General features: G+C 41.3%; 3 protein-coding genes across 4 annotated transcripts; 2 read left to right on the forward strand and 1 right to left on the reverse strand.

Moving 5' to 3' along the window:
* Positions 1-284: 284 nt before the first annotated feature.
* LOC306829213 (phospholipase A and acyltransferase 3-like) lies at positions 285-4,177 on the reverse strand. 2 transcript variants are annotated; one of them, XM_079352154.1, is made up of 5 exons: positions 4,103-4,177; positions 2,434-2,487; positions 2,136-2,244; positions 1,649-1,917; positions 285-1,098 (listed from the first exon to the last, which is right to left on the reverse strand). In XM_079352154.1, exons 2-5 carry the CDS (start codon positions 2,446-2,448, stop codon positions 976-978), a joined length of 516 nt encoding a protein of 171 aa, XP_079208280.1. In that variant the 5' UTR covers positions 2,449-2,487; positions 4,103-4,177; the 3' UTR covers positions 285-975. The 2 variants fall into 2 exon arrangements, with proteins under 2 accessions (XP_079208280.1, XP_079208281.1); XM_079352155.1 differs by lacking the exon at positions 4,103-4,177 and adding an exon at positions 3,041-3,144.
* A 1,063-nt stretch (positions 4,178-5,240) lies between these two features.
* On the forward strand, positions 5,241-10,256 carry ints5 (integrator complex subunit 5). The gene is made up of 4 exons (XM_079352169.1): positions 5,241-5,518; positions 6,364-6,616; positions 7,095-9,074; positions 9,254-10,256. The coding sequence occupies exons 1-4, from the start codon at positions 5,424-5,426 to the stop codon at positions 9,971-9,973; spliced, it is 3,048 nt and encodes a 1,015-aa protein (XP_079208295.1). The 5' UTR covers positions 5,241-5,423; the 3' UTR covers positions 9,974-10,256.
* A 1,148-nt stretch (positions 10,257-11,404) lies between these two features.
* On the forward strand, positions 11,405-23,804 carry ganabb (glucosidase II alpha subunit b). The gene is made up of 25 exons (XM_079353046.1): positions 11,405-11,505; positions 12,261-12,362; positions 12,469-12,577; positions 13,048-13,175; positions 13,365-13,544; positions 13,724-13,789; positions 15,640-15,697; positions 15,812-15,893; positions 16,103-16,199; positions 16,454-16,634; positions 16,728-16,881; positions 17,031-17,266; positions 17,415-17,541; positions 17,711-17,790; positions 18,319-18,459; positions 18,637-18,733; positions 19,187-19,288; positions 19,961-20,204; positions 20,350-20,414; positions 20,663-20,739; positions 20,884-20,958; positions 21,054-21,167; positions 21,294-21,403; positions 21,618-21,718; positions 22,193-23,804. The coding sequence occupies exons 1-25, from the start codon at positions 11,411-11,413 to the stop codon at positions 22,300-22,302; spliced, it is 2,931 nt and encodes a 976-aa protein (XP_079209172.1). The 5' UTR covers positions 11,405-11,410; the 3' UTR covers positions 22,303-23,804.
* The last annotated feature ends 396 nt before the right edge of the window (positions 23,805-24,200 follow it).

Consider the following 24,200-nt stretch of genomic DNA (forward strand, 5'->3'; position numbering starts at 1 on the left):
GTTACTGGGAATAAGGAGCATTTCTTCAGAGAATACTATGCACAGGTATAAACCGGATCAGTAAAGAAATGATGGCATGTTTTTTCTTTTCCACATTGGTTGACTGAATTATCACAACATGCAAGTTCCTCAAAACCTGCTTTAAACTTAAACCGCTGTGTTCATATTCCTCCTTAGCAAATGCTTTAGAAAGTAATGTAGGGAAATGACTCAAAGGAATTCCTAATATGAACTGAACTGAGTGAGGGGACACTATCCTGAATAAGACAATGAATGATCCAGGCTCCTAATGAATACGTCTTTATTGGAAACAATTAAAAGTCAGAGATACATTTTTATAAACTACATTGTCAACTCTACATTTCACAAGAACATGGAAGATGTCAAATTAGTTAAATGAAAAGAACTAATGACTTAAAGTTCACAATAAATAATACATAGTACTTCTAATGTGCATGGTTCATTTGGCCAACTAGAATGATTACTACAATTGCAGAGATATTTCAATTAGTTTCAAGCATCAAACGTTCCTTCATAAACAACTACCAACAAACCATTTTATCAATTAATATAAAAACTCAGAGGCGTGTGATCCTCAGATGTTGTACAATCCAAAAAATATAATTTCATCTCCAAATCACCCAAATATTGTTATCAAAATATTTAAACATACTTTTACCTTGGCACCTAAATTGTTTTGTTGTGTGTGCTGTGTTTAGAATATTCAAAAAAGGCTGACAAATATTAAACATTCCCTCAAACCCAACCAGTCTGCAATGTTATTCAAGGCCAAGACAGAAAGAAGGACAGATGGTGGTTTAAGGTAAGTTGTTGATACAAGACACCCAAATTCCTCACAAAATTAAAGATGCTTGCAGTCAAATAAAGATGTTTTTTTTTTTCAAGAATAAAAACCAGTTAGGCTCTGCTGGTGATCTTTGAATAAAACCTCTCATTAGGCATGTGGGACCGGAATCACTGCGTGTTCTTGTTTTCTTTTTTGCTGCCTCCAAAAAAAGCCCCTGCCAGAGCAACGATACCGAGACCAACAGCTGCAGCCACGCCTGCAATCATGACCGTTTCACCTGCCTTGCGAACCTGCAGAGGGAAACACACAACTGTATGAAAGTGTGTAGGGATGGAACAATCCAAAACAAATATCAGTATCAGCACATATCAGTACATTTTTACCCAAGATTCCTTTTTCTATTATAAAGTTGGCTGGCAAGAAGTCCTAAGTGTGTACCACTCCTCTCACCCAGAGACCCCAATCAGGATAAGCAGTAGAGATAAAATCATGGAGAAGGGACATGTGGATAATGCTACTAAGGAATTTTAGAGGGACTCCTCTTAATTTTAAATTGTTGCTTAAAAAAATGGATTGCTTGCTGATATATTTCTGTGCTATAACACTTTTTTTTCTAGAATCATAATCTCCAATTTGATAAATGACTGCTGTCTGGTAGTGACAGCAATGGCAGTCCATACAGAACAATGACCACATCTGACTTATTTATATAATTTGTTTTTAAATAACAAATCAGTCTCCACACACTATCTAATTCTGTTCTGATGATTGCAGCCGCAGCCCCTCGAACAAACAAAAAAAAACAGTCTCAATTTATTAGCTCACATTGAGTACACATACCTGTCGGGACTCGGCCTTTCCGTACCGAAGTTCATTTGCGAAGTGCTCACAATTCCCCCTAAAGACGCAGTAAGGCAGTTCAGTGCCCACCAGGGCAGAGGCCTCCCTCACAATGACGTGAACCGGGCGAGGCTTGTACTCCTCGTCGAGGCTGTTGTTGATTTTCCACTGGTTGGTTCCCACCACATCCCACAGCTCCTCTTTCTTCACTAAAGCCTTGTCCGTTAGAACAGACATCATGCTGCTGGCACCTGCATTAGGGCCCTCAGCTAAAAAGAAAAAAGTAATGACAATGAACAGAATAATGCAGGTATACATTTACAAAAATATATGCAGACAATGCGCATATTTTTCTAAAAATATTGACATTTTTGATGATTTGTGGGTTATGAATTCTGTCAACCAAATCTTTTTAGCTGTCATAAGACAAAAATGAGAATAGGAGAAAACAGTGCTGACTGTTATGTGTACAGTATGAGGGACTTACAGGGGGGTGCCAAGTGAACAACAAATCCATCGCCAACATACACAGCCCAGTGCTGATAGGAGCCACGGAAGATCTCAATCAAGTCACCTATCTCTGGTTTCTCGTCGTACTTGGATAAGAAAAAGAATCACCAACAGCATCCGTTAAGCAACAACTGAATTGGGTTATATTTGACATAATTGTGATTAAAATTGAATACTTTACAACAGTTCCTTGTACACATGCAATCAGGTTAATGAAAACATAACTGAAAGAAAAAGTAAAACGCGACATCCTAGTTGTCTTATTTTTTCCTTACCAGTGTGGGGGCCATAGTTTATAAAGCGATGACACGGTTCACTGATATGATGGCCTTGACAAAAACAGACATGTATCATTAGATCAAATATTAGTAAAAGATACAGGAATGTAAAAACACTATACTTTGTTGACACAGCATTTTTGTTTAGTGTTGTGTGCTCTTGATCTGTTGGTTGGGTTATGAAATATAAAAAGGTACAAGTGTTAGGGTAAAAGTAGTTGATTGATGCGAGTGAATTTGAATCAGAAGCTGGGATTGGCCACATGGCCACATTTTTATACAGTAAGTCTCGATGATGACCATCGATTTATCCTTTGGATGTACGAATGTCTAAATAATGACCAGCTAAGTTATCTTTAACAAAGATTTAACAAAATAATACTGACAATCGAATGTAAGCTATTGTGGACACAGTCGATCATTTTAGGCCAGTTCGTAAGTTTTAAGTTAAAGCGGACACAAAGGTGCATTAGCTTGTGTGTTACATCATCCCAGCTTCCCTTTAAAGCTCATCTTACATCGGCCATAAATAAGAAAAGAATGGACCGTAGACTGATTTTAAAGTCTAGTCATAAAAAGAGTAAAACACGAGGATACTTCTTACGTTTTAGAGACGATGTCAACACCTTCCTCTGAGACGCCACTAAAGCTCAGCTGTGAGCGATCAGCTGATCTCTCTCTAATTTTAGAAGACCTTCACAATAAAAGCCTTTCCCAAACGTCAAAAAATAAATAATAATAATAAATAAATAATAATAATACCCTGCATCGTATAAAATAAAATATTTTTAAAATGCATTTTCTTGGTTCTTCATTAAAACTTGTTTTAGTGTCAATACCTGTTTCAGTGCCGATATTTTCTTTTCTTTACAATACAAGCGTTTCAATGCCAATCTTTCTTTGTGTTAAATTTAGTTCATGACTGTAACAACAACCAGGTGAACAGTGTCCTTATATATTATTGTTGTTCGCCACATTCTGTAGATGATGTGGTTGGACCTCGATCATTTCCTTAAGAATCAGTCCCTTGTAAACAGTGTTACATGTAGGCCACATTCAAACTACGGTAAATTTAAAACGTTTTTTTATAGACAAATTTTTTTTGCGCGACCTCCCCAGACCCCTCATCAAAAAACGAGCTTCAGATTACATCATTTACATGAAGCAATACTACAGTTCTATTGGGAAGTGGGCCCATCAGAGAATAAACCTTCATAGAGGCAAAAAAAACCTCACAAGTTGTCAAGGTAACACCCTCGTTTTTAAAAAAACACTGTAGTGTCCTGTGATTTAAAACATCATTACATTATTATCATCATGGCCTTTGTCAGTTTGCTTCAAGGTAAGCATCCCACAATGCATTGCTAACTACAGTTCTTGACTGTTTTCGATCAAACTCGTATTTTAATTGAACATTTAGATTTACAGCAATTACTTACAATGTAACTTTCAACGTAAAGCTTATTGTTTTGTTAGTGCAAATACTCGTGATGTCTTCCTGATATCGTGGCGTCATACCATCACACTATAACCTACATTTAAATTACATGCATAATTTACCTTTCTGTGTCCCTGTGTTACTTTGCTTGCTAGTTTCGTTTTGTAATGTTGCATCATAGACCCACAAGTTGTAATTAACATTACAGTATAAAACAACTCTCCTTACCTTTGTCAACCAAATGAAATTGTTAAGTTAAATCATTTCTTTATGTCTTAAAGAAAGTGTCATAAAGAAAGTGACCAAGTGAAAGTGCTTGTCAAATAAAAACTGCATTGAGTTGGATTCATTTCAAATTCTCTAAATTCAGTGACATAAACATAAAGATAACATTTAATGCAACCAAAATAAGCAGATACTATCTCAAACATTTTTGTTTGAAAGTTACTTCAATAATTGCCACAAAATCAATGACGCATTTATATACATTTCATCAGATTTATTAAGTTAAATGTACCTGACTACAGAATAATTTAATATATAAATACACTTTTGTCCATATTTATGACCAGTGCCTCGGAGTTTGACATGATACCATATGGATAAACGTAAGAAGTGAAACTATAAATAAATACAAATAAAACATTTTTTAAGCTAAATTGTTTAATTATTACTTTTCAATTTTCAATAATTATGACGTCATTAGTGTTGTATTGCTGTAGTCTATAATCAGTGAACCGTACAAAAATAGTTAATCCTTTATTGAAGACGTGCAGATTTAAATATAAATGACATTGAAACTGTTCACGTTTTTTTTTAGCATTATTGTTTAATCATTTAGTTTATTATAATGACGTGAATGTTGTTATATTACTTTACAATCAGAACAGTATTTTGTAATACTATTTTTTCAGTATTCTCAACGCCCAAGCTTTATTGAGGAAAATAAATAATAACTATAAAACCCCCCACAATTGCTAAATTAAACATAAAAAGATGAAGAGAACAAACTGTGCGAGTGTCAGTTTAATTTTTTTTCTTAATTATCTTGAAATATAAATACAAGAAGAATGCAAAGGTCAGTGACCTACATACATACATTGAAGTATTTAAAACATTTCAGCAAAAATGTAAAACTTCGGGTGCACAGTGTGTGTAACAATGTGTTTCTTTAGACTTACAAACCATTATCCTGGGAAAGTCCTCTGTCTCTCCTTTCTTGATTGTAAACTTGAATACTGGCTACAAGTGAAGAGCGTTAAATTGGCTTATTTCTATTTCTGCTGGATGGTGTTGACCATAGTGGTGTTGACATGATAGGCTGCTTGGGGTTTTCAGGTTTATCCACTAGATGTCGCCAGCACCCTCAGCCGTCTTCGACGGGTTGCGTTTGGGGAAACACGAAGAAGAAGTCCTCACATCCGGTCCTGAAGCGCCCTTTCCTTGTATTTTTGTTCTGAATCTGGGCAGAGAATATAGTACAAACCCTCTCATAGTAGCTCGCGTCGACGTCAGTAAAAACTGAGAGGAGGATTGATGTGACCCTTAAATGTTTGAAGACCAAGCGATGTCTGTGGTGTTTGACGGGAGTCCGCTGAAAGCGATGCAGAGCTCCCACAGTGTGACAGCGCAGACTGTCCTGAGGTGAGTCTGCTCTGTGACAGAGCAAGCAGCAAGCCTTTACACTCTGAGAGGACACTCACTTACATACTCTGAAGTAGTATTTAAGTTAATTTACAGAGATGCATGTGGTGATGTAACTACACATGTCTGTCATACAAAGAGACATTAAGAATGAGTACCTTGTCCTAAAACAGTTAAACAAGCAAAGCTTTTAGAGCAACATCCAGCTTATTTCCATCATGTAAAGTTTGCATTAAACCTGCAGTAAACAAGGAATTATTTCACTTACTTATATTGAGTTAATTGTTTGATATTTATTTATTCTGAAATCTACATCAATGTTTAATTCCCCCTCCCCCTAGTTCAGTATTGTTGAAAGTGACAATCTTTTCCAGTCTCTTAGTTGGAAGGGTTGGCTTTTCTTCTTTTCTTCTATATGTCTTATGTGATTAACAACTTTGACATCATAAACGCATGCTCTTAAATTAATTGTGAAATCTTTGCTATTGAATGACCATTATGTTTGGTTTGTTTAGTTTGATCAGACATCAGTGTTTTGTTTTTTTAAAGGTGTCAAAATGGTGAAAAATGTTCCACATCCAACGTAAAACAAAGACCCATACTAATGAACACACAGTGAGACATTAAACGGTTACATATCATGAAGATATGAGGCAGGCAATTTGATTTAAAGGACTTGAAGTTATTATCACTATGGATTAAGATTTAGCTAAATGTAAAGTGGTTCGTCTGTTATTTGCCAAAAACTCTTAAGTTAGTCTTTCATTCGATGCCTTTTTCTGCTACTCCCAAAAATGTACTTCCTCGTCCATCAGTTCATTTCTTTGTGTCCTGCCTTCTTCTAGTGCTCAGGAACTGTCTCAGGAAATCAAGTCCTTCATCAGTGGCATCGACACGGTTCAGGGTCGGAAGCTCAGTGTCAGGGAACACGCCCGCTGTGCTGTGCGCCTTCTGCGCTCAGTCCCCGCCTGCCGAGGGGCCGTGCTGGAGCATCTGAGAGGTGTTTACAATGAGCACGTCTCAGCCTTCCTGCACAACCTGGAGACAGAGAGTGATGCCAGCTCTGGGGTCAGCTCCAACCTGGAGGACATCATACAGGTGCAAATTTAACAAGGACATACATTAGACACAACACTAATACCTTATTCTGGAGCTAGTAAAGATATTACTATCACGTTCCTGATTTTTACCTTCCTTTTTTTTTTTTTTACCTACAATTGTAATGATTGTTTTTGTCCTTTATAATTTCAGACTTTTCTTAACAAAAATGTCAAAAATGTTCAGATGAAATCACTTCAAGTTAAGGAGATTATTTGGACTCCTCCAAAAGTAAATAATAAATAATCATAACCATCTTAAAAGTGACCAATTTAGACTAAATTGTTTTTAGTCTAATTTTACTAAATTTTGGTGTACTGGTATCAAGATGAGAAAACACAATTCAAGGTTCTCTGTCATATCAGCAGAGGTTTGTTTCTTTTGCCCATTGTCAGTGTCATTCCAAATCTTGTCACCTACAGTTGTCCTATAATTATTAAGAAAATGGTAATCATCATGTCTGTCTGTCTGTCTGCAGGAGGTTCATGGTGTGCTGTCAGAGTTCATCCGTCTCAATCCACGGGCCTGGGCCCCTCTGGTGTCAGCCTGGGCTGTGGACTTGTTGGGTCAGTTGAGCAGCAAACACGCCGGCCGCAGGGTGGCCCCTCACTCCTCCAGCCTCAATGAACTGCTCCAGCTGTGGATGTCATGTGCTGCGACGCGCTCCCTCATGGAGGCGTACTCCCAGTGTTTGGCCGCCATGCTGGCTTGGTGCCCTGATGCCTGTGTGGATGCGCTGTTGGACACCTCAGTGCAGCACTCTCCTCATTTTGACTGGGTGGTGGCTCACATCGGCTCCGCCTTCCCAGGTACGATCATCAGCCGAGTCTTGGCGTGTGGACTCAAGGACTTCTGCTCCCATGGTGCTAAAGACCAAGGGCTAATGGTGATGGGAACAGATAAAGGCAGCAGGGTGCCTAAGATTGGCTCAGTAGTTGGAATCCTTGGACACCTTGCAGTGCACCACTCGGACAGCATCAGGAAGGAGCTACTCCGGATGTTTCAGGAAAGCCTGAGTCCCTCAAGCCCTCTGTCTCCTACGTCGTCTTCTACATCTTGGGAGAGTTCACCCCAACTCCGACGTGCCGCAGTACCATTTCTGCTGCAGCTGGCTGCCATGTCCCCCAACCTCTTTGGTGCCTTGTCTGCAGAACTTGTAGACCTGCTACGGCCTCCTGTCCTGCTCCAGCTGCAGGCCTTGCTTCAGGGCCTCCCAAGAGAGGAACTCGATAACATGCTGGGGCTCTCCGTCCACCTCATCAGCCAGAATCCATCCGGAGGAGCTCGGGTCCTCCGTTTTCTGGCTGACACAGCTACCCCGGCCTCTGTCATCATCTCTGGCCTTACACCATCCCCTCACGAAGGAGTCAGAGAAGGTTGCGATCGCCTCCTCCAGATGCTGCTCTTGCATCTTCACAAACTGGTTTTCAACCGCTCCGATGGAAGTGAAGTCAACCCCCATCATTCTGCTCCCCCTCAGCCACAAAGAGTTATTCCCTTCCTGGAAGAACTGCAGTCTCACATCGGTGAGCTCTGTGCTGAGACCCTTCGGCTAGAGAGGAAGCGTCACCTCTGGCTGCACCAGCTGCTGTGTCTGCTGTCTGTGTATGGGGGTCCCAGTGTGGCCACTGAGGCTTTCTGTCAGCTACTCACCCAGGCCCGTAACCCAGAGGAGCTCGCTCTGGCCTGGCAGCTCCACACCACACTCTCCTCTTGCATGGCGGGACTCATTCCTGCTGCTGTCGCTCGCTGTGTAGCCCAGATTCATACTCACACGCTGGGGCCAAAACAGCTGAGGCAGCTTCTACTTAACCTGGCTGCAGCCATCCAGAGTCAGGATGAAGAGAGAAGAGGAGCAGCTGCAAGTGTTCAGTCCTCCATGGCCATCCAAGTGGGTTCCGCTGTCTCGGTAAACCTCCATGATTTTGGCCCTCTCCTTCTTCATGGTGACCCGGCTGTATCTCATGCTGCTGTGCGCCTCCTGTCCTGTAGCCCACTCCCTCGCACCTCCTCCCCAGCACAACTGCTCCTGCTCTCCCGTGCTTCTGTCAGTCATTTCTTTCTGTCGCTGCGGCGAAGAGGGGAGGTCGGGAAAGTGGGGAGAGATGGGGGTCAGGCAGGCGAGGCGGTGAACTACTCAGTCCAGCTCCTCTCTCGTTTGGCAGCGTATTCCCCGCTCACTCTCAAAGCCATACTTCAGCAGTTGGTCGAGGGAGCGCTTCATAGAGGCAACGCCGACCTGTTCGGAGGGCAGGCCACTGACATGTCCGGTGCCCCTGTTACTGCCCCATCTGTATCCCCTGACCTCGGAGCATCTCTGCTGGACATCAACTGTCGTTTTGGTACCACTGTCAACTTTTCTGGCAGCGTGTGGTCTGTTTTTCACGCTGGAGTGATTGGCAAGGGGCTCAAGGTCCGCACTTCCAGACAGTTGCCTGATCCATCGGGGGTCATCCAGGTGAGTTGCACAATTTTGAGAACTGTAGTTTAAAACTAATTTATTTACTCAGCTGTATTTTGAACATGTCATTTTTTCATTTGAACATTTTGCAGGGGGGAAAAAAAAAGTTTGTGTGTTGTATGTGCAACAGCAGAAAAGACTGACACAAGAGTTTCACCTTCTTCTTCCCTCTTTAGAACATCCAGACTCTTCTGTCTGTCATAGTGCAGTGTTGCAGCTCCTTGGGACTCAATGGCTCCATCAATGGCTCAAGGCCACCATCTGACCCTGATGAACCTTTGCCAATCAACGCAGAGGCAGCTAAGGTTGTTGCGGTCACATTGGTGGAAAATGTTTGTCCTGACGTTGCCAACGGTGAGCTGTCCTGGCCCCCAGAAGAGCACGCCCGCACCACAGTGGAGAGAGACATCCACATACGGCGTTGTTTCGAGGCCCATCCGGTCCTCTTCCCACTGCTTCAGGTGGTTGCAGCTGGACGCCCAGCTCTCTGCTACTGCTCTGCTGTGCTCAGAGGCCTGCTGGGCACCCTGTTGGCCCACTGGGAGGCTTGCCGCGAGGTGTTGTCCACAGACTCCCCATGGCACCTCCAGGCCTCTTGCCTTCTGGTGTCATGCATGGGAGAGGGTCAGCTCCTACCTCCTGTGCTGGCAAACGTCCACGAAGCCTTCCCCCACATCACTCCCTTTGAGGTGAGGCTGCTGCTCTTGGCCGTGTGGGAGTATGTGAGGGGCAATGGGCCCATGCCCCAGAAGTTTGTCTTCAGCCCTGAGAGGGGCCTTTTCTGCAGGGATTTCTCACGGGACGGTGATGTGGCAAGATATGTGGCACCGATTCACAGCGTCCTGCATAAAAACATTGATAGATTGGGACACCTGTGCTGGCGTTTTCAGCTCTGAAAAAGCAGTAAAGAGAGAACAGTGGACAGCAATTGACAGGGAATATAGATGGAAAACTGTGTGCAAAGTGTATATAAAGTTAATATTCCGTTTTTTGCTCCACACAAAAATTATTGTCAATGTATCATCTTGGTTAGAAAGTTCAACTCAACTCTGCTTGACCCACTAAGTATTTGATTTGAATTATTTTCAGATTGTTTGCAGCTGCAAAAGTGTTTGTTTGTCACATTCACAAACTGATGTTTTAACCATTTTACAAAATAAAAATGGGTTTTGTCCTTAACTGTGTCTTGAATTGAGCATTGTAGTAGATGCTTAGACGCATCATTATAGAGTATCAATCGTACATGTATATGGAATTTTTAACTGTTTTTGTTCTCTTTTTACTTACACGCAAATTGACAAATAACGCATAACATGAAAAACAAAGCAAATCTTTCCATTTATAGGAACTGTTTCATTTTAATAGTTTTTAGAAACCTACACTGTTAAAATTACTCTTAAATTTAACTTTATGACACACAGCAAAAAAAAAAACAGTTGAAATCCTTGAATAGAGTTGGAGTTTGTGCTTATTAGGGTGGTTGCCTGAAAGGCAAACCACACTACTACTATTGTAAATATTCTTATTATTTTAAATTCTGTAGTCTTCTGACCCTTGTTTGGGCGGACACTTGTGACTTGTTTTTTTTATTTTTTTATTAGGTAGGACGAAGAAAACTGTATTTCACAGTTGTATTCATAAAATGTATGAACCATGAAACCATAGAGATGAATCACAAACTTATTTAACTCTATTAAAATCGTATTTGGTCTTATCTCATCAAAATGATCAAATGATAAAGATGCATTTGTCATTTTTGAACCAAATGTAAGTCGACCCTTCATGTTATAAACAGAAGATTTAGAAATGCAGAAGATGAATTAGGTATGGAATAAGGTGGAATAAATATGCACTTATTGAAAAATTATTATAGTTATAATTATCTTGATAAGTGTCACAAGCTATAGCTCTATTATTTTCTATAAGTGGATGTGTTTGGGATGAAAAGTTACCAAATCCATGCTGATAGGATACTTGATCTGGTTGGAAACTTTTTGTAATTTACATTTTTACGTAATGCCAATTCCCGGTTTGGAGGGTTTAAGACTCTTTTTGTTGGACACGTGTTTAGTTGATATTCAGCCAGTGTGTAACAAATCCAGGACAAATGTGTACTTCACTCACTGGAGCTTTGGGGATGACGTGTCCATGCCTGAGAGGATACACATAATATATTCACAAATCCTGCCTTTGTTATCAAATAGATAAGAAAAAATGTCACCATGATAAAATAAACATGATAAAAAAAAGTAATCGTGTAAATTACGTGACTCGGTGCACTGATTTCAAATGACTCGCTTTAAATTTAACTAAATATACGTTTGAGTCATTTGATGCGAATCTTACTTTTTGACGATCTTTGTTGCGGAGTGAAATGGGGGGCGGAGTCATGTGAGAGCATAATCAAGATGGCCCCCTTCACTGAAAGGTAAGACAAAGCAGGTCCGCTCTGTCATCGCGTATTGATCTTCTGTTTCGGTAGTTTTCGCTGCAGGATTGCTAAGATTCTTACCGTGGTGACAAAGAGAGGAAGTTTAGCCGGCACACTTCCTCTCTGTGGGTCTGGCGGCCACCAGAGAGACGAAGTGGAAATCAATTGAATTATCGGCTTGGCACGGTTAGCTCGCTATCTGGAGGCGAGATTTACAATGACACTGCTGTCACACAAACTACCGTAAGCCCTCTGTTCAAGACTAAAGCTTTAAAGTTTACAAATGATTAATTTTCGCCTGTCTATTTCTGTTTTCTTATTGTTAGAGCTTTAGTGCTCGCCACACTTAGCCCGCATTAGCTGATGCGTTAGCTAACTAATGCTATATCCTGGCATCCGTTCAAGCTCGTCACATCATCATTCAATTAATAAAATGAGTCCTGGAATAGAGGCTTTAAAATCTACTGTCTGTAATACAGAGCCTTGGTTCAGTTTGAAAACAGGGGCTCTGTTTTAAGAACATGTGAGCACGTCTACAGGATGAGTAAAAAAGAGGAAATGTGACATTTTCTGTCACACACAGATCAAAGTCCGTGTGTGCGTTTTGTACATGTTTAACTCCTGTACACACATTGTAGTCTGACTAGGTCCTGGTTTGAATTGTAATTGGGCATTATAAATAAATGCATAGAATTGGAGAAGAGACTGTCATCTCATGTGAATTAGTGTTGTTTCTTTGGTTTATTTTCTAGGATGGCGTCTGTCTTGGTGTTCTGGCTGGCTGTGTACCTTAGTGGGACCCTGGCTGTGGACAAGGGCAACTTTAAGACCTGTGACCAGAGTGCCTTCTGCAAGTGAGTTTCAAGAAAGACACACACAAATGAACTAACTTAAATGTAGATTTGACATAGAAAAGACATTTTTAAGATGTATCACTGGTGTTCACTCATCTTCAAACAGACGTCAGCGAGCGTTGAAGCCCGGTGAGTCTCCCTATCGAGCCCTACTGGAGACCATGGAGCTGACCAAGACCAGACTCACCCTGCAGCTCACCAATGACAACAATAAGGTAAGAGGACACACAAAGGGGAAATCATTACGGTTGACTTCTCTTTATCAGGTCTCGTGGGAAAACTCAAAAACAGCAACTATAAGAGGAAGTTGTATTTCAAGACATTTCTCTCATCGATAAAGCCTCTTCAAAATCTTCATGCCACCACATGAGTGGCATTTCCTGTGTAATCAAAACAACAATGCTGATTATGGCAAGTGCAGAAGATAAGAAGAAAAACACCCTTGGTTGAGCTGCCAAGTAGAGCAGAAAATAATTCAGCCAGTCTTCCAGATGACTGGGGTCGATACTGAAGCATATACTCATTTAAAAATAGACTCCTAATTGAAAATAGATTCTGAATCAAATCGTGATCCCAAGAATTGAGGTTACCTTTTGCCCTTTTCTTCTTCTTCTTTACCTCTCTCTCACACACTCTCTCTCTCACACACACACACACACACACACACACACACACACACACACAGGTGCGTCTGCTGCTGGAGCTTTATCGTCTCCAGGGGAACATGACAAGGGTGAAGATTAACGAGCTGAAGCCCCTTAAGCCTCGCTATGAGGTCCCAGACGTGCTCATCAGAGAGCCACCCACTGAGCCGTAAGTTTCCCATGGGTGTCATATTCTGTAACCTTACTGGTTTGTTGGCTGTACGTTTTGTAAAAGCAGAGCAGTCTGATCAGAAAAATAACAAACGTACTGAGAGGATTATAGAATTAAAGTTTTTATCTTAATCCTTTCCTAACTAATACTTCCCTTCCTCTCTCTCTCTCTCTCTCTCTCTCTCAGCCTGTCTCTCCTGTCTCAGGATGAGAACGGGTTGGTGTTGTCCCTGGGGTTAGAGTCTCAGAGGGTCATTGTCAGTGCCAGGCCCTTCAGACTGGACATCATGGAAGGCCGAGAGGTGCTTATGTCACTGAACTCGCGCGGCCTGCTGGCCTTCGAGCACCTGAGGATGCGCAAGGACACGTGAGAAACCGTGCATGCACACACGCTTAAAAGAAGCTCTCTCTTTTGAATCCACATCCTCACTCAGTGGATGATTTCTATTTTTGTTCCCATGAAATGGTTTGGGTTTTTTTTTGTTTTGTTTTTTTTGAGTATTGTCTCTGACTCGTTGTTCTGTCCTCTTCTCCCTATCATCCTAGTTTCTCCTATAAAGTAACTAGCACAGTGGCTAGCGTGTGGGATAATATCAAGAGAGTATTCTCTAGGTAAAGACCCTTAAGATTTGTAAGTGTGTATTCTGTTCCTTGTGCTAATGCTGCCAGTAGTGACCAAAGATGTAGGGACTCCCATCACACAGAGTGCAGTATTTCCCCCTCAAAGAAATGTGAGTGTGAGAGAAGGATGTGTGTGCATGTTGGTGTTTAATTTTAATCCAGATTGAAGAGGTCTCTTTAGGCCCCTGTTATCATCCTCATGTTGTTTGAAGGATCATTTAAAGAGTGAAAGCCTCTTGTGTGTTGATTTGTGGTCTTATTTCATGAAGCAAAGAAAAAAAAAAAATCATCCTGATCATGAAAAAAACCTTCACCTGAATCACGTGGGTTCACCTGTCGCTGATTAAAATGTGCCCCCCCCCCCTCCCGGTTCAATCGATGTCCCATTAACTTAATCAAGCATCTATATATGCAGACTGTCACTCCAGCAGATCTAACAATGCACCTGCATGGCTCAATGTGATGTATAAGCTGAGCTCATTTATAACTGCTACAGAGGAGAAACAGGAAAGGACCGTTTGAGATGGAAGACATGTAAAGTTTTGTGTATGTGTTCTTAACACACACGCAGTCTGAGTTCCACCAAAAAGTTAGTCTCTTCTTCTGCTGTGATTTCTCACTGCAGCTCCGAAGCAGAACAGCAAACTCTCGCTTTGTGGTTATTCTTTACCTTTTAACGGTTTAAATCTGGACATCCTCTGCATCCGCTTAAAAATGTAAAGCCATACTCTCATTATGGTGGAAAAACAAGATTTCTGTCTCGGTGGTAAGCTGATGTTAACAGTGCTGCTATAACGAATGGAGGCTAAATTATACAATAATGAACCTGTTGTGACTTGGATAGAATATCAGCCTTCAGATTTGGTGAGACCATTTGAGCCAAATACGCTCCGATCTGATCGACTGTGAAGTGAACACTGGCTTCTGTTTGCATTCACATTATGGCCTGAAGGTTTCAAAAAGAGCCTGTTAAATTTAGACACTAAACTATTTCCTCATATCAAAACCTCTTACTGGTGTTTGGGTGTGAGGCTCTATGTTAAAAAAAAAAAAAAACAGACCTAAAAGCCTCTTGTAGTTCCAGGAAGGGTCGTGCGTCACATGATGTCTCTCTGTATCCTGCAATTCATTCTGCTCAAGTCCCGTGATGGTTCACTGAAATATTAGCCGGTACGAGCATGATGTATTCAAATCTGAACTGTTGAATTGTGGGTAATGATGCCTCCTATTTTTGCCAACACAGGAAAATATGAAGTCTAATATAAAGAGCATCCTCAGTTGTGCTGCATTGACTCATGTTGTTTTATTACTGTCAATTTGAAGTCAAACATTGTCATAGTAGTGTTAAGCACAATGGTTGGGGTACTCCTCGACATGTATTGACCACGTGTAGGGTTAATGCATAGAATTATCTAGAACTTAGTCACATCAAATATCCTGTGCAGAAAAATCCGAGCCTTGTTTTTCTGCTGAAATGTGAATCTGGTGCAACAGCTGGTTCTGCCAGGAGCCTCGTGGGTGAAACTTTGCTGCAGCCTCTAGATGTCCTGTCCCATGATGTTTAGCTTCAAATAGCCACAAGGTTGGGATTTGCCTAGTCTCCTTTCTCATTAGAATGAACTAACTGAGGACCATGTAGAGCATTTGTTTGTTGTCATTGTAGAGTCAGGGGGCATTCACCAATCTCCCAATTTGTATGTCCTTTTTCTTTTTATCCTAGTGAAATAATACTCCCAATATTTTTGTCACTCTTTACACGATGGCATGACTTTGATGCATCTTTTCCCCCCCCTTATATTCCACTCCCCTCCTCTCCTTCCGGTGTTTGTGCCACGGAGCAGTCAGGCAGAGTCAGAGGGCGAGAAGAAAGACGAGGCCGACTCGGCAAACCAGGCTGAGGTAGCGCACACGAAGATGATCTTTGTCCCTTTGCTTGAACACATTCTATGCTCTGCACGTATCAGCGTATATATCACACTTAATTTCTGTCAATGTTCTCGGTTTGCCTGCCAGAAAGCGAAAGTGGAGGAGGAGAAAGATGAAGACGGGATGTGGGAGGAAACCTTTAAATCTCACTCTGACAGCAAACCTAATGGTATGTCCAAGTTATATTTAAGCTCAAGCTCATTTTGCCTTAATTCAAAGTGCAGTCGTGTGTGTGTGTGTGTTTGTTAGTGAAATGTTTTCAGTGATGTATTCATTGAACGAGTTTTGTTTTGGATCATGTTTTTGGTCAAGATAATTGGGAGCATGTAGAGGGCCGATTTGGTTAATGCTCTTGTTACTTTCTCTCTCACCTCTCAGGTCCATCTGCTGTTAGTTTAGACTTTTCCTGGCCAGGCGTGGAGCATGTTTATGGTATTCCTGAACACGCAGACACCCTGCGGCTCAAAACAACAGAGTAAGTGTGAACGGAAAGTCATATCTCACATACAAGAAAATGATATGTATAATAAACATACAGTATATGCTTGTAGCGTGTAATTGTAATAATACTTTCTATTTCTATACATCTGTACATTTGAGAATCGCAGAGAAAGCTCCTTCGCTCATGGTGTGGAGATTAGTCATTGGTTATGTTACTTTCCTCCACTGAGAGCTCTTTAAAGATTTTCTCATCTTTAACAAAGTCTTTTTTTTTTTTTTTTCTTTCAGCAATGGAGATCCTTATCGACTCTACAACCTGGACGTGTTCCAGTACGAGTTGTATAACCCTATGGCTCTTTACGGCGCTGTTCCAGTCATGTTGGCCCACAGTGCACAGCGGACCACGGGAATCTTCTGGCTTAACGCTGCTGAGACCTGGGTTGATATCAGCTCCAACACAGCTGGAAAGGCATGTCCCTTTTTTTCCCCTCCTTTTTGTATTTCCTGACCCTGTGCTCTTCCTGAAAGATTCACTAACACTCTGACTTGTGTCTCTCTCCAGACTGTGTTCGGCAAAATGCTAGATTATGTGCAGGGCTCCAGTGAGACCCCACAGACTGATGTGCGCTGGATCTCTGAGAGTGGAATCATTGATGTTTTTATAATGCTAGGGCCGACACCCAAAGATATCTTCTCTCAGTATGCCTCCCTCACAGGTAGGAAATGGATAAACACCTAAAGCCTTCTTTTCAAGACTTCCTGGTATTTAGAATTAATGTTTCAAAGCCTAAAGTGTAGCCAAATAAAACACGAGTGGTTAACTGTCCATTTTAATCTGAACCTCTCCTCTCACCTTGTCCCACAGGCACCCAGTCCTTCCCTCCCTTGGCTGCTCTGGCCTACCATCAGTGCCGCTGGAACTACAATGACCAGGAAGATGTGCAGACGGTGGACGCTGGTTTTGACGAGCACGACATCCCCTATGATTTTATCTGGCTGGACATCGAGCACACAGATGGCAAGCGCTACTTCACCTGGGATCAACACAAGTTTGCAACACCAAAGGAGATGCTGCAGGGACTGATGGACAAGAAACGCAAGGTACGGATGAAACTGTACCGGCCTGCAACGATAGGATCCACTTCCTCATGAGCTTTTCCCCTCCCGTCTATTTAGCTGCTTTCCATCTCCCCCTTCACTGTTATGTAAGGATGTTTATACTGTAGAGGTTTCTCTTTTGTTTTTGCAGATGGTGGCCATCGTAGATCCTCATATTAAAGTAGACAGCAACTACAAGATCCATAATGAAATCCGATCTCGGGGTTTCTATATTAAGAACAAAGATGGTGGAGACTACGAGGGCTGGTGCTGGCCTGGTAAGTGACTGGAAACTCGACATCAATCACCTTACATGTACAGGAAATTAATATGTGGACATACCGTTTCCCATTGCAATTATTATTACAAGTATTATTTAAATGAACATATTCTCTCAATTTCTTCTCTGTTCTTCCTCTCTCTCTTTTTGGGATGGGTGTCGTTTAGGTAGTGCCGGATATCCAGACTTCACCCGTGCGGACATGAGAGCCTGGTGGGCCAGTCAGTTTGCATATGATCAGTACGAGGTGAGTCTTAAAGACACTTCTCTTTAATCCGTCTACCAATGACTTAAGCTCTTTTTCAATGTGGTGTTTTTTTGTGGAAACAGACCAATATGCTGACTAAAGTTCTTGTTACCACGAGTAGCAATGCCACTATAGTGACTGTTTGTCCCCTTGGAGTTGACAACTGCATCCAACGTTTTCTGATATGAGCTGCTTAAAGAATGTGGATTTCCTTGGAGTTTGACTATTGCTTTTGAATTAAATCTGGTACTTTTGTATTATCTGGTTTGTCTGGCCTTCAGACTTTTTTTTTTTTTTTTTTTAACAAACAACTTTTTCAGTCACTATTTTCCGCTTCTTCGTAAGGCACTTTGAACTACAGTAGAATTAGTCTGAAAGCTCTGCAGGACTCTCTTAAAAAGGGGTTTTTAACCTAAATGGGACTTTTCCTGGACAAATAAAGGTCAAATAAAAAATGATATTAATAATAAAAAAGCAGTTATATAAATACAGTTTGATTGATATTCACAATCCCCGTCCACCATCCAGGGTTCGATGGAGAACCTTTATACGTGGAATGACATGAACGAGCCCTCAGTCTTCAACGGACCAGAGGTCACCATGCACAAGGACGCAGTGCACGGAGCGTGGGAGCACCGTGACGTGCACAACATTTACGGCTTCTATGTGGTGAGTGCTCCATTTGTCTGGTTTTGTGAAGTAGTTCTGCATGACTGTTCATCGACTCATACAGCGTGTTATTACAAAATCAAATGAAATCCTCTGTTTTCATTTAACTTAAGAGACTTTGGACAAAATGAAATGTGCCTTTAAGCTCCACTGACTATCCCTTGTACAAACCTGCAGCAAATGGCCACAGCGGAGGGTCTTATCGAGAGGTCCGGAGGAGTCGAACGACCATTCGTACTGACCAGAGCCTTCTTTGCTGGGTCACAGCGCTACGGTAAGCCAATTACAGCTCCAGAGAGCTAATGAACTGTAATGTTAGTTTACTTGGTAGTTCCTTCTCTAACACTTTTGAGATATATGTTTGAAACCTTCTGTGTCAAGCTACTTTACCATAAAACCTTGAGACTGCAGCCCGATTTTGAGTATATCCAAGTATATATTGAAGGTACTTCTGCAGAGTGTTTCTGTGTGCAGCATCACATCAACAGACAAACGCACTTCTTTAAAACTCCAAGGCAATCTTTTTAAAAGAATTCAAGATGTGTACAACTGTCTTCACTAGATGAAAAGAAAGGGGAAGTTAACGTTGCATTAAAATATAAAGTGGTATCCTCTGTTTATGTTCTATGTGCCAAGTACATCATTTGTAAGTGTAGCTTCAGCACAAACTCAAGCAGAAAGAGAAAGTATGCGATTTTTGAGCGCATGGTGATGAATGTGTCGATAGGTGCCGTTTGGACGGGAGACAATGCTGCTGAGTGGGACCATCTAAAGGTCTCTATCCCCATGTGTCTGAGCCTGGGCCTGGTTGGAATCTCCTTCTGTGGTGGTGAGTATCATTACACTTCTGATACACCCGGGAGCCTGACGCTCTGCTCAGAGTAAAATCACAAACTGCTGAGCTCAAAGTCAAGCGCTTGTGTTTGAGATTTTACAAGACTATTAAGATCACAGGGAAGTGAAACCAATGTTACTGAGTAAATATAGAAACCACTGCAGATGCTCTACACTAACTTGTATTTATCCTTTGCGAATCACATCCTTGGTTTGGAGTTTAAATGGATCTCTAATGATCAGAATATGCATCACTACTCTTGTTGACATGTCAAATAGCCAACCAGCCTGAATATCCAGAGACGCAGCACCGACTCAAAGTGAAGCACCTTTTTTAAATTAAGAAATGCATCCATTCAATGAGTGCACTCAGAATAATCTGGCTTGGGACACCCTCCTGAGTTTTTTTTCATGTTGTCATAGAAACTGCATGAGCTGTTACCATGGTGAGCTCATCATAGTGTTGCCATGCTCCTGATGCTTGTTACAGTTACATTTAAAATGTGGTGAACCTTTGATTTAATAATCGGGTGTTTTATGTCGGAGGGTTACTTGTCTCCGTTTTAGCCGACAGATTCTGTCGTTTGTGTGTCTGGCTGCGTTTTCTCCACGTCACATTATATTGGCTGTCTAACCCTGACACTAACCCAGACTCCGTCTGTCATAGCTGATGTTGGTGGTTTCTTCAAGACGCCGAGCACTGAGCTGCTGGTGCGTTGGTACCAGACGGGGGCTTACCAGCCGTTCTTCAGAGCTCATGCTCACCTGGACACGCCGCGCCGTGAGCCCTGGCTCTTTGGCCCAGAAAACACTGCGCTGATCCGTGAAGCTGTGCGCCAGCGCTACACCCTTCTGCCCTACTGGTACCAGCAGTTTTACAACACACACCACACCGGAGAGCCTGTGATGAGGTGAGATTTCTGGAATTTATCAGAATGAAACATTTAGTAGTTGTCCTGAATTCACAGCACATTTTGACTGAATGCTTTCAGGCTCATACAGTTGTAGTTCATGTTATTTAGCTCAGCTCACATCTTTTTGTCATATTTGTCGCAGACCGCTGTGGGTGGAGTATCCTCAGGATCCTGCTACTTTCGCTTTGGATGACGAGTTCCTGATAGGTGAGACCCCAAACACCCACCTTGTTGTAAAAGAATCTCTGTAGCTCAGTGGTCCAAATATGGCCACCATGAAAACTGTGTACTGTTGTCATGACATCATGTTGACCTGTTGGTTGTTGCTCACCTTTTGTGAAGTGTGGAAACGGCTGCGAGGGCCAACTATAATGAAAACTTGAAATGATTACAGTGTGGCAGATGTTATTGTAGAAGGTTATCTGATGCACTGATGTTACACTTGTCTGCTGCAGGGAGAGACTTGTTGGTGCACCCAGTTACTGAGGAGGGAGCTCGGGGAGTCACCGCCTACCTGCCCGGCAAAGACGAGGTAAGAGGACACTGCTTGTAGACTTTAAAAAATAGAAAGGGATGATCTGATCAGAAGAAAAATGTTGCTACAGGGCATGGTGACAGTAACGTGACTGCAGATTCAATGTCAGAAATGTCACCTCGAATGTTGTATGTTCCTCAGGTTTGGTTCGACGTCCACACCTTCCAGAAGCATAACGGCGCTCAGAACCTTTACATCCCTGTCACCATGAGCTCAGTAAGATATTCGTTTTTAAGCCGTCTTCTACAGTTTTCAATGATCTGTCTCTCCTTCTTCTCGATGAAACGTGCAGCGTTCTGATTTCTTTGCAGATCCCGGTGTTCCAGCGAGGTGGCTCCATTATTCCCAGGAAGCTCCGAGTTCGCAGGTCCTCCACCTGCATGGAGCACGACCCGTACACTTTACACGTGGCTCTTAACCTCCAGGTAACTCTCATTTCACAACGCTATAATGAGATCCGCATCATTAATATTGCCTACTGCTACACTGACGAGTTCTCATCTGTCATACTGCATGTCTTCAGTCTAAATGCTTTGACTTTTATCTGGCAGAGAGCTGCGGTGGGTGAGCTCTACATAGATGATGGTCACACCTTCAACTATGACAAAAAGGAGTTCATCTACAGAAGGCTGTCCTTCGCCAACAACATCCTCTCTTCTGTGTGAGTGATGAATATTCTCCAGTTATGCCTTTGTTTTGGTACAGTAAGACGGTCAAATAAAAAATAAACCACTGCAGAAACAATACAAGCAATACAGTGTAAGTTATAGGCTCCTTGTAATAAAATCAAGGAGAACACCACTCGCTAACATTGTTGGTTTTTAAGTGCAAATAAAACCTCACATTTGTGTTCATTGTTTTTGCTGACCCCACAGTAACCTGGCTCCAGATGCCCAGTTTTCCACCCGCTCCTGGATTGAACGCATCGTCATCCTGGGAGCCAGTAAGCCCGGCAAGGTTACCCTGAAGACTCCTGGTACGTTTACAGCATTTCTCTCATGTTGTTTCTTACAGATCAATCTAAGAAAATTAACCCTGAAAGTGAACTGAATGCTCTGTTGAAATAGTTACTTCACATGAGACATTTAAACAGGTTTGGTACCATTTTAAGACTTTAATGAGCCGTACAAAGGCTCAGGAGTTACATTCATGTGAACAGTTTTAAATGCATATATATGTATATATTATAATGTGTTTGTAAGTATGTTCAGACAGCTCTCTGATATCATTTGGTATTTACTGTTATCTTACATTCTGTACATTTCAAAAATAAAACACCGCTCCAAGGGAATCATTACTACCTGCTTTCAGAGAGAAAAATTTCCCTTTCAAACACCTTAATCTCCCTAAAGCACTTTGAATTGCCTTGTTCTTGAAATGTGCTATATAAATAAACTTGTCTTACCTTGAATGTTCATTGTGTCTAATGCATTCTCTTTCTGCTCTGCAGACGGCCAGGAGAGCCAGGTAGATTTTGACTTTGACGCCTCCATGTCAGTGTTGACGCTTCGCAAGCCTGGCATGAATGCTGGGGTAGACTGGACCATTGCCCTTGAGTAACCATGGAAACAGAAGACCAAGAGAAGAAACAAATGACTGAACTGGACTGACCAGCAGGAGAGACGGACACAAGGCACTGATACTGACAATGAATGAAGAGCAACAAAACAGGACAATGAACATGGAAAATAAAGAACATTTACACACACATCAAGTTTTCATCCATTCACGCACACACACACACGCACACACACATCAATTTTTTATATATATATATGCACACACACACATACGCACACATCAATTTTTTATCCATTCACACACACACACACACACACATAAACCATGTAGACCTGTTAGATCTGAGCCACATAACAACATGTCTCTCTTGTGTTCAATAACATTGTAACAAAAATTGTTACAACAAGATAAATAATTGTTTGTCAGATAGTTTAAAAAATCAGCAACTCAAATCATGCCATGTTAATGACTGTTTGGGCTTCAGAAAGAAAGAAAAAAAAAAAAATCGGGCACTAATTTTTTTTTAATCAATTTGTTGTCTGCCGGAGATGAAAGATCATTGTGGGAGGATTGTTGCTATCTCAAATGAAGGTTCATATTCAAAGCAAGCTCCACCTGCTGGTTGTTCTCCATAACTGTTTCTGACTCGATGCGCTTAAAAAATGATTCTATTTCTCTCTATTTTTTAGAGCTCAACCCTCTTTATTTGATCGTATCCTGTCTCCAACGATCGGCTGTGTGTGGCTCTAAAAAAAGTAATACTTTCATTGTCCTCATGCCACAAAATCTGAATGATTAATCTTTCGCACTGTTACTTTCCAGTCCCTTCTTTCTTCTTTTGCCTTTCCCTGAATTTTTGCTGAAGTTGTGCGCATGGAAAGGATTCATCATTATTACTACATTCTGGACTTGATCAGGTTGTTAATCAGCTGCACAGAGAGGGATTTTTTTTTAGCTGTTCTTATGTGTTAACTTGGCAATGGGAATTGCTTCAGCAGACTGAACCACTGTGTGTGGATCCTTCTTTTGATGTACTTTCTGTGTTTTACCAAGCTCTTCTCTCTGCGTTTACTAGATTCTTTTTTTAATGCACTTGAGGAAGATAGAGGAATTCAAGGTTGTTTAGATTTTCATGTGTTTCTAGAAGTCAGGGCCATGCAGGATTTCCAGTATGTCATTTTTGTGTCTTTCTGAGAAGGTTAAAACTACCCTTTGAAAGGTTTTTGTCTAACAGATTAGATTTCTTAACAAAATAATTAAGTGCTCTGTGGTCAGACGTAAATATAGAAATGATTCTCTAAAGAACGCATGGTGTCCTGACTAGTCAATTCAGTCAACTTTTTAGGGGTTTTGTTTTTCTATGAGTTTGTCAAATTGTTTTTAATGATCATAAATGTATGTGTTGCTACAGTTTTGTTGGCAATGGCTCGAATTGGAAAAAACTAAAGTGAAGAAACAGACTTCAGCAGTTAATCAAAGTTGTCAGATGTACTTAAAGAGATGAGACCAAGTGAAAATAAAGTTGACCAAATTTAAAACAAGTCCCTAGTTTTCTTTAACTCGAGGAGAGATGCTTACTTCCTAATTATGTCTCTGGATTTATTATGACATTGTTTTGTTTTTTTATGCATCGTTTTTTTAGGGTTTATTTTCTTGAAGCTACTTTAGTTTGAAATGAAATATTTAAGGTGGTTAATCACTTAAAGAAACATTTCATTTTCATCTTGTTGCAGAGCGCCCATTTGCAGGGCTTTGAGGAAACTCAAATCAATAACTATTATTAGCAACAGAATTGCATTTTATAAAGAGGAATTGATTTGCAACAAAAAACACTTTCTTAATTTCCACAAACTATTTTTAAAGACTTAAACTATTAAACCTCAGTCTGATCAGATTGGATGGGTGAATTATGCACTGTATGTTAAGGTATGTTGACA

Source organism: Symphodus melops (genome assembly GCF_947650265.1).
Source record: "Symphodus melops genome assembly, chromosome: 9".
Taxonomy (NCBI): domain Eukaryota; kingdom Metazoa; phylum Chordata; class Actinopteri; order Labriformes; family Labridae; genus Symphodus; species Symphodus melops.

Coding starts and splice junctions, on each gene's coding strand:
- LOC306829213 (XM_079352154.1), bottom strand. Junction 1,918..2,135: donor TGTTCACTTGGCACCCCCCT/GTAAGTCCCTCA, acceptor TTTTCTTTTTAG/CTGAGGGCCCTAATGCAGGT. Junction 1,099..1,648: donor GAAAGGCCGAGTCCCGACAG/GTATGTGTACTC, acceptor TTCCCTCTGCAG/GTTCGCAAGGCAGGTGAAAC.
- ints5 (XM_079352169.1), top strand. CDS start 5,424: ATGTTTGAAGACCAAGCGATGTCTGTGGTGTTTGACGGGAGTCCGCTG. Junction 5,519..6,363: donor ACAGCGCAGACTGTCCTGAG/GTGAGTCTGCTC, acceptor GCCTTCTTCTAG/TGCTCAGGAACTGTCTCAGG. Junction 9,075..9,253: donor ATCCATCGGGGGTCATCCAG/GTGAGTTGCACA, acceptor TTCCCTCTTTAG/AACATCCAGACTCTTCTGTC.
- ganabb (XM_079353046.1), top strand. CDS start 11,411: ATGCGAATCTTACTTTTTGACGATCTTTGTTGCGGAGTGAAATGGGGG. Junction 13,176..13,364: donor AGAGAGCCACCCACTGAGCC/GTAAGTTTCCCA, acceptor TCTCTCTCTCAG/CCTGTCTCTCCTGTCTCAGG. Junction 16,200..16,453: donor CTGCGGCTCAAAACAACAGA/GTAAGTGTGAAC, acceptor TTTTTCTTTCAG/CAATGGAGATCCTTATCGAC.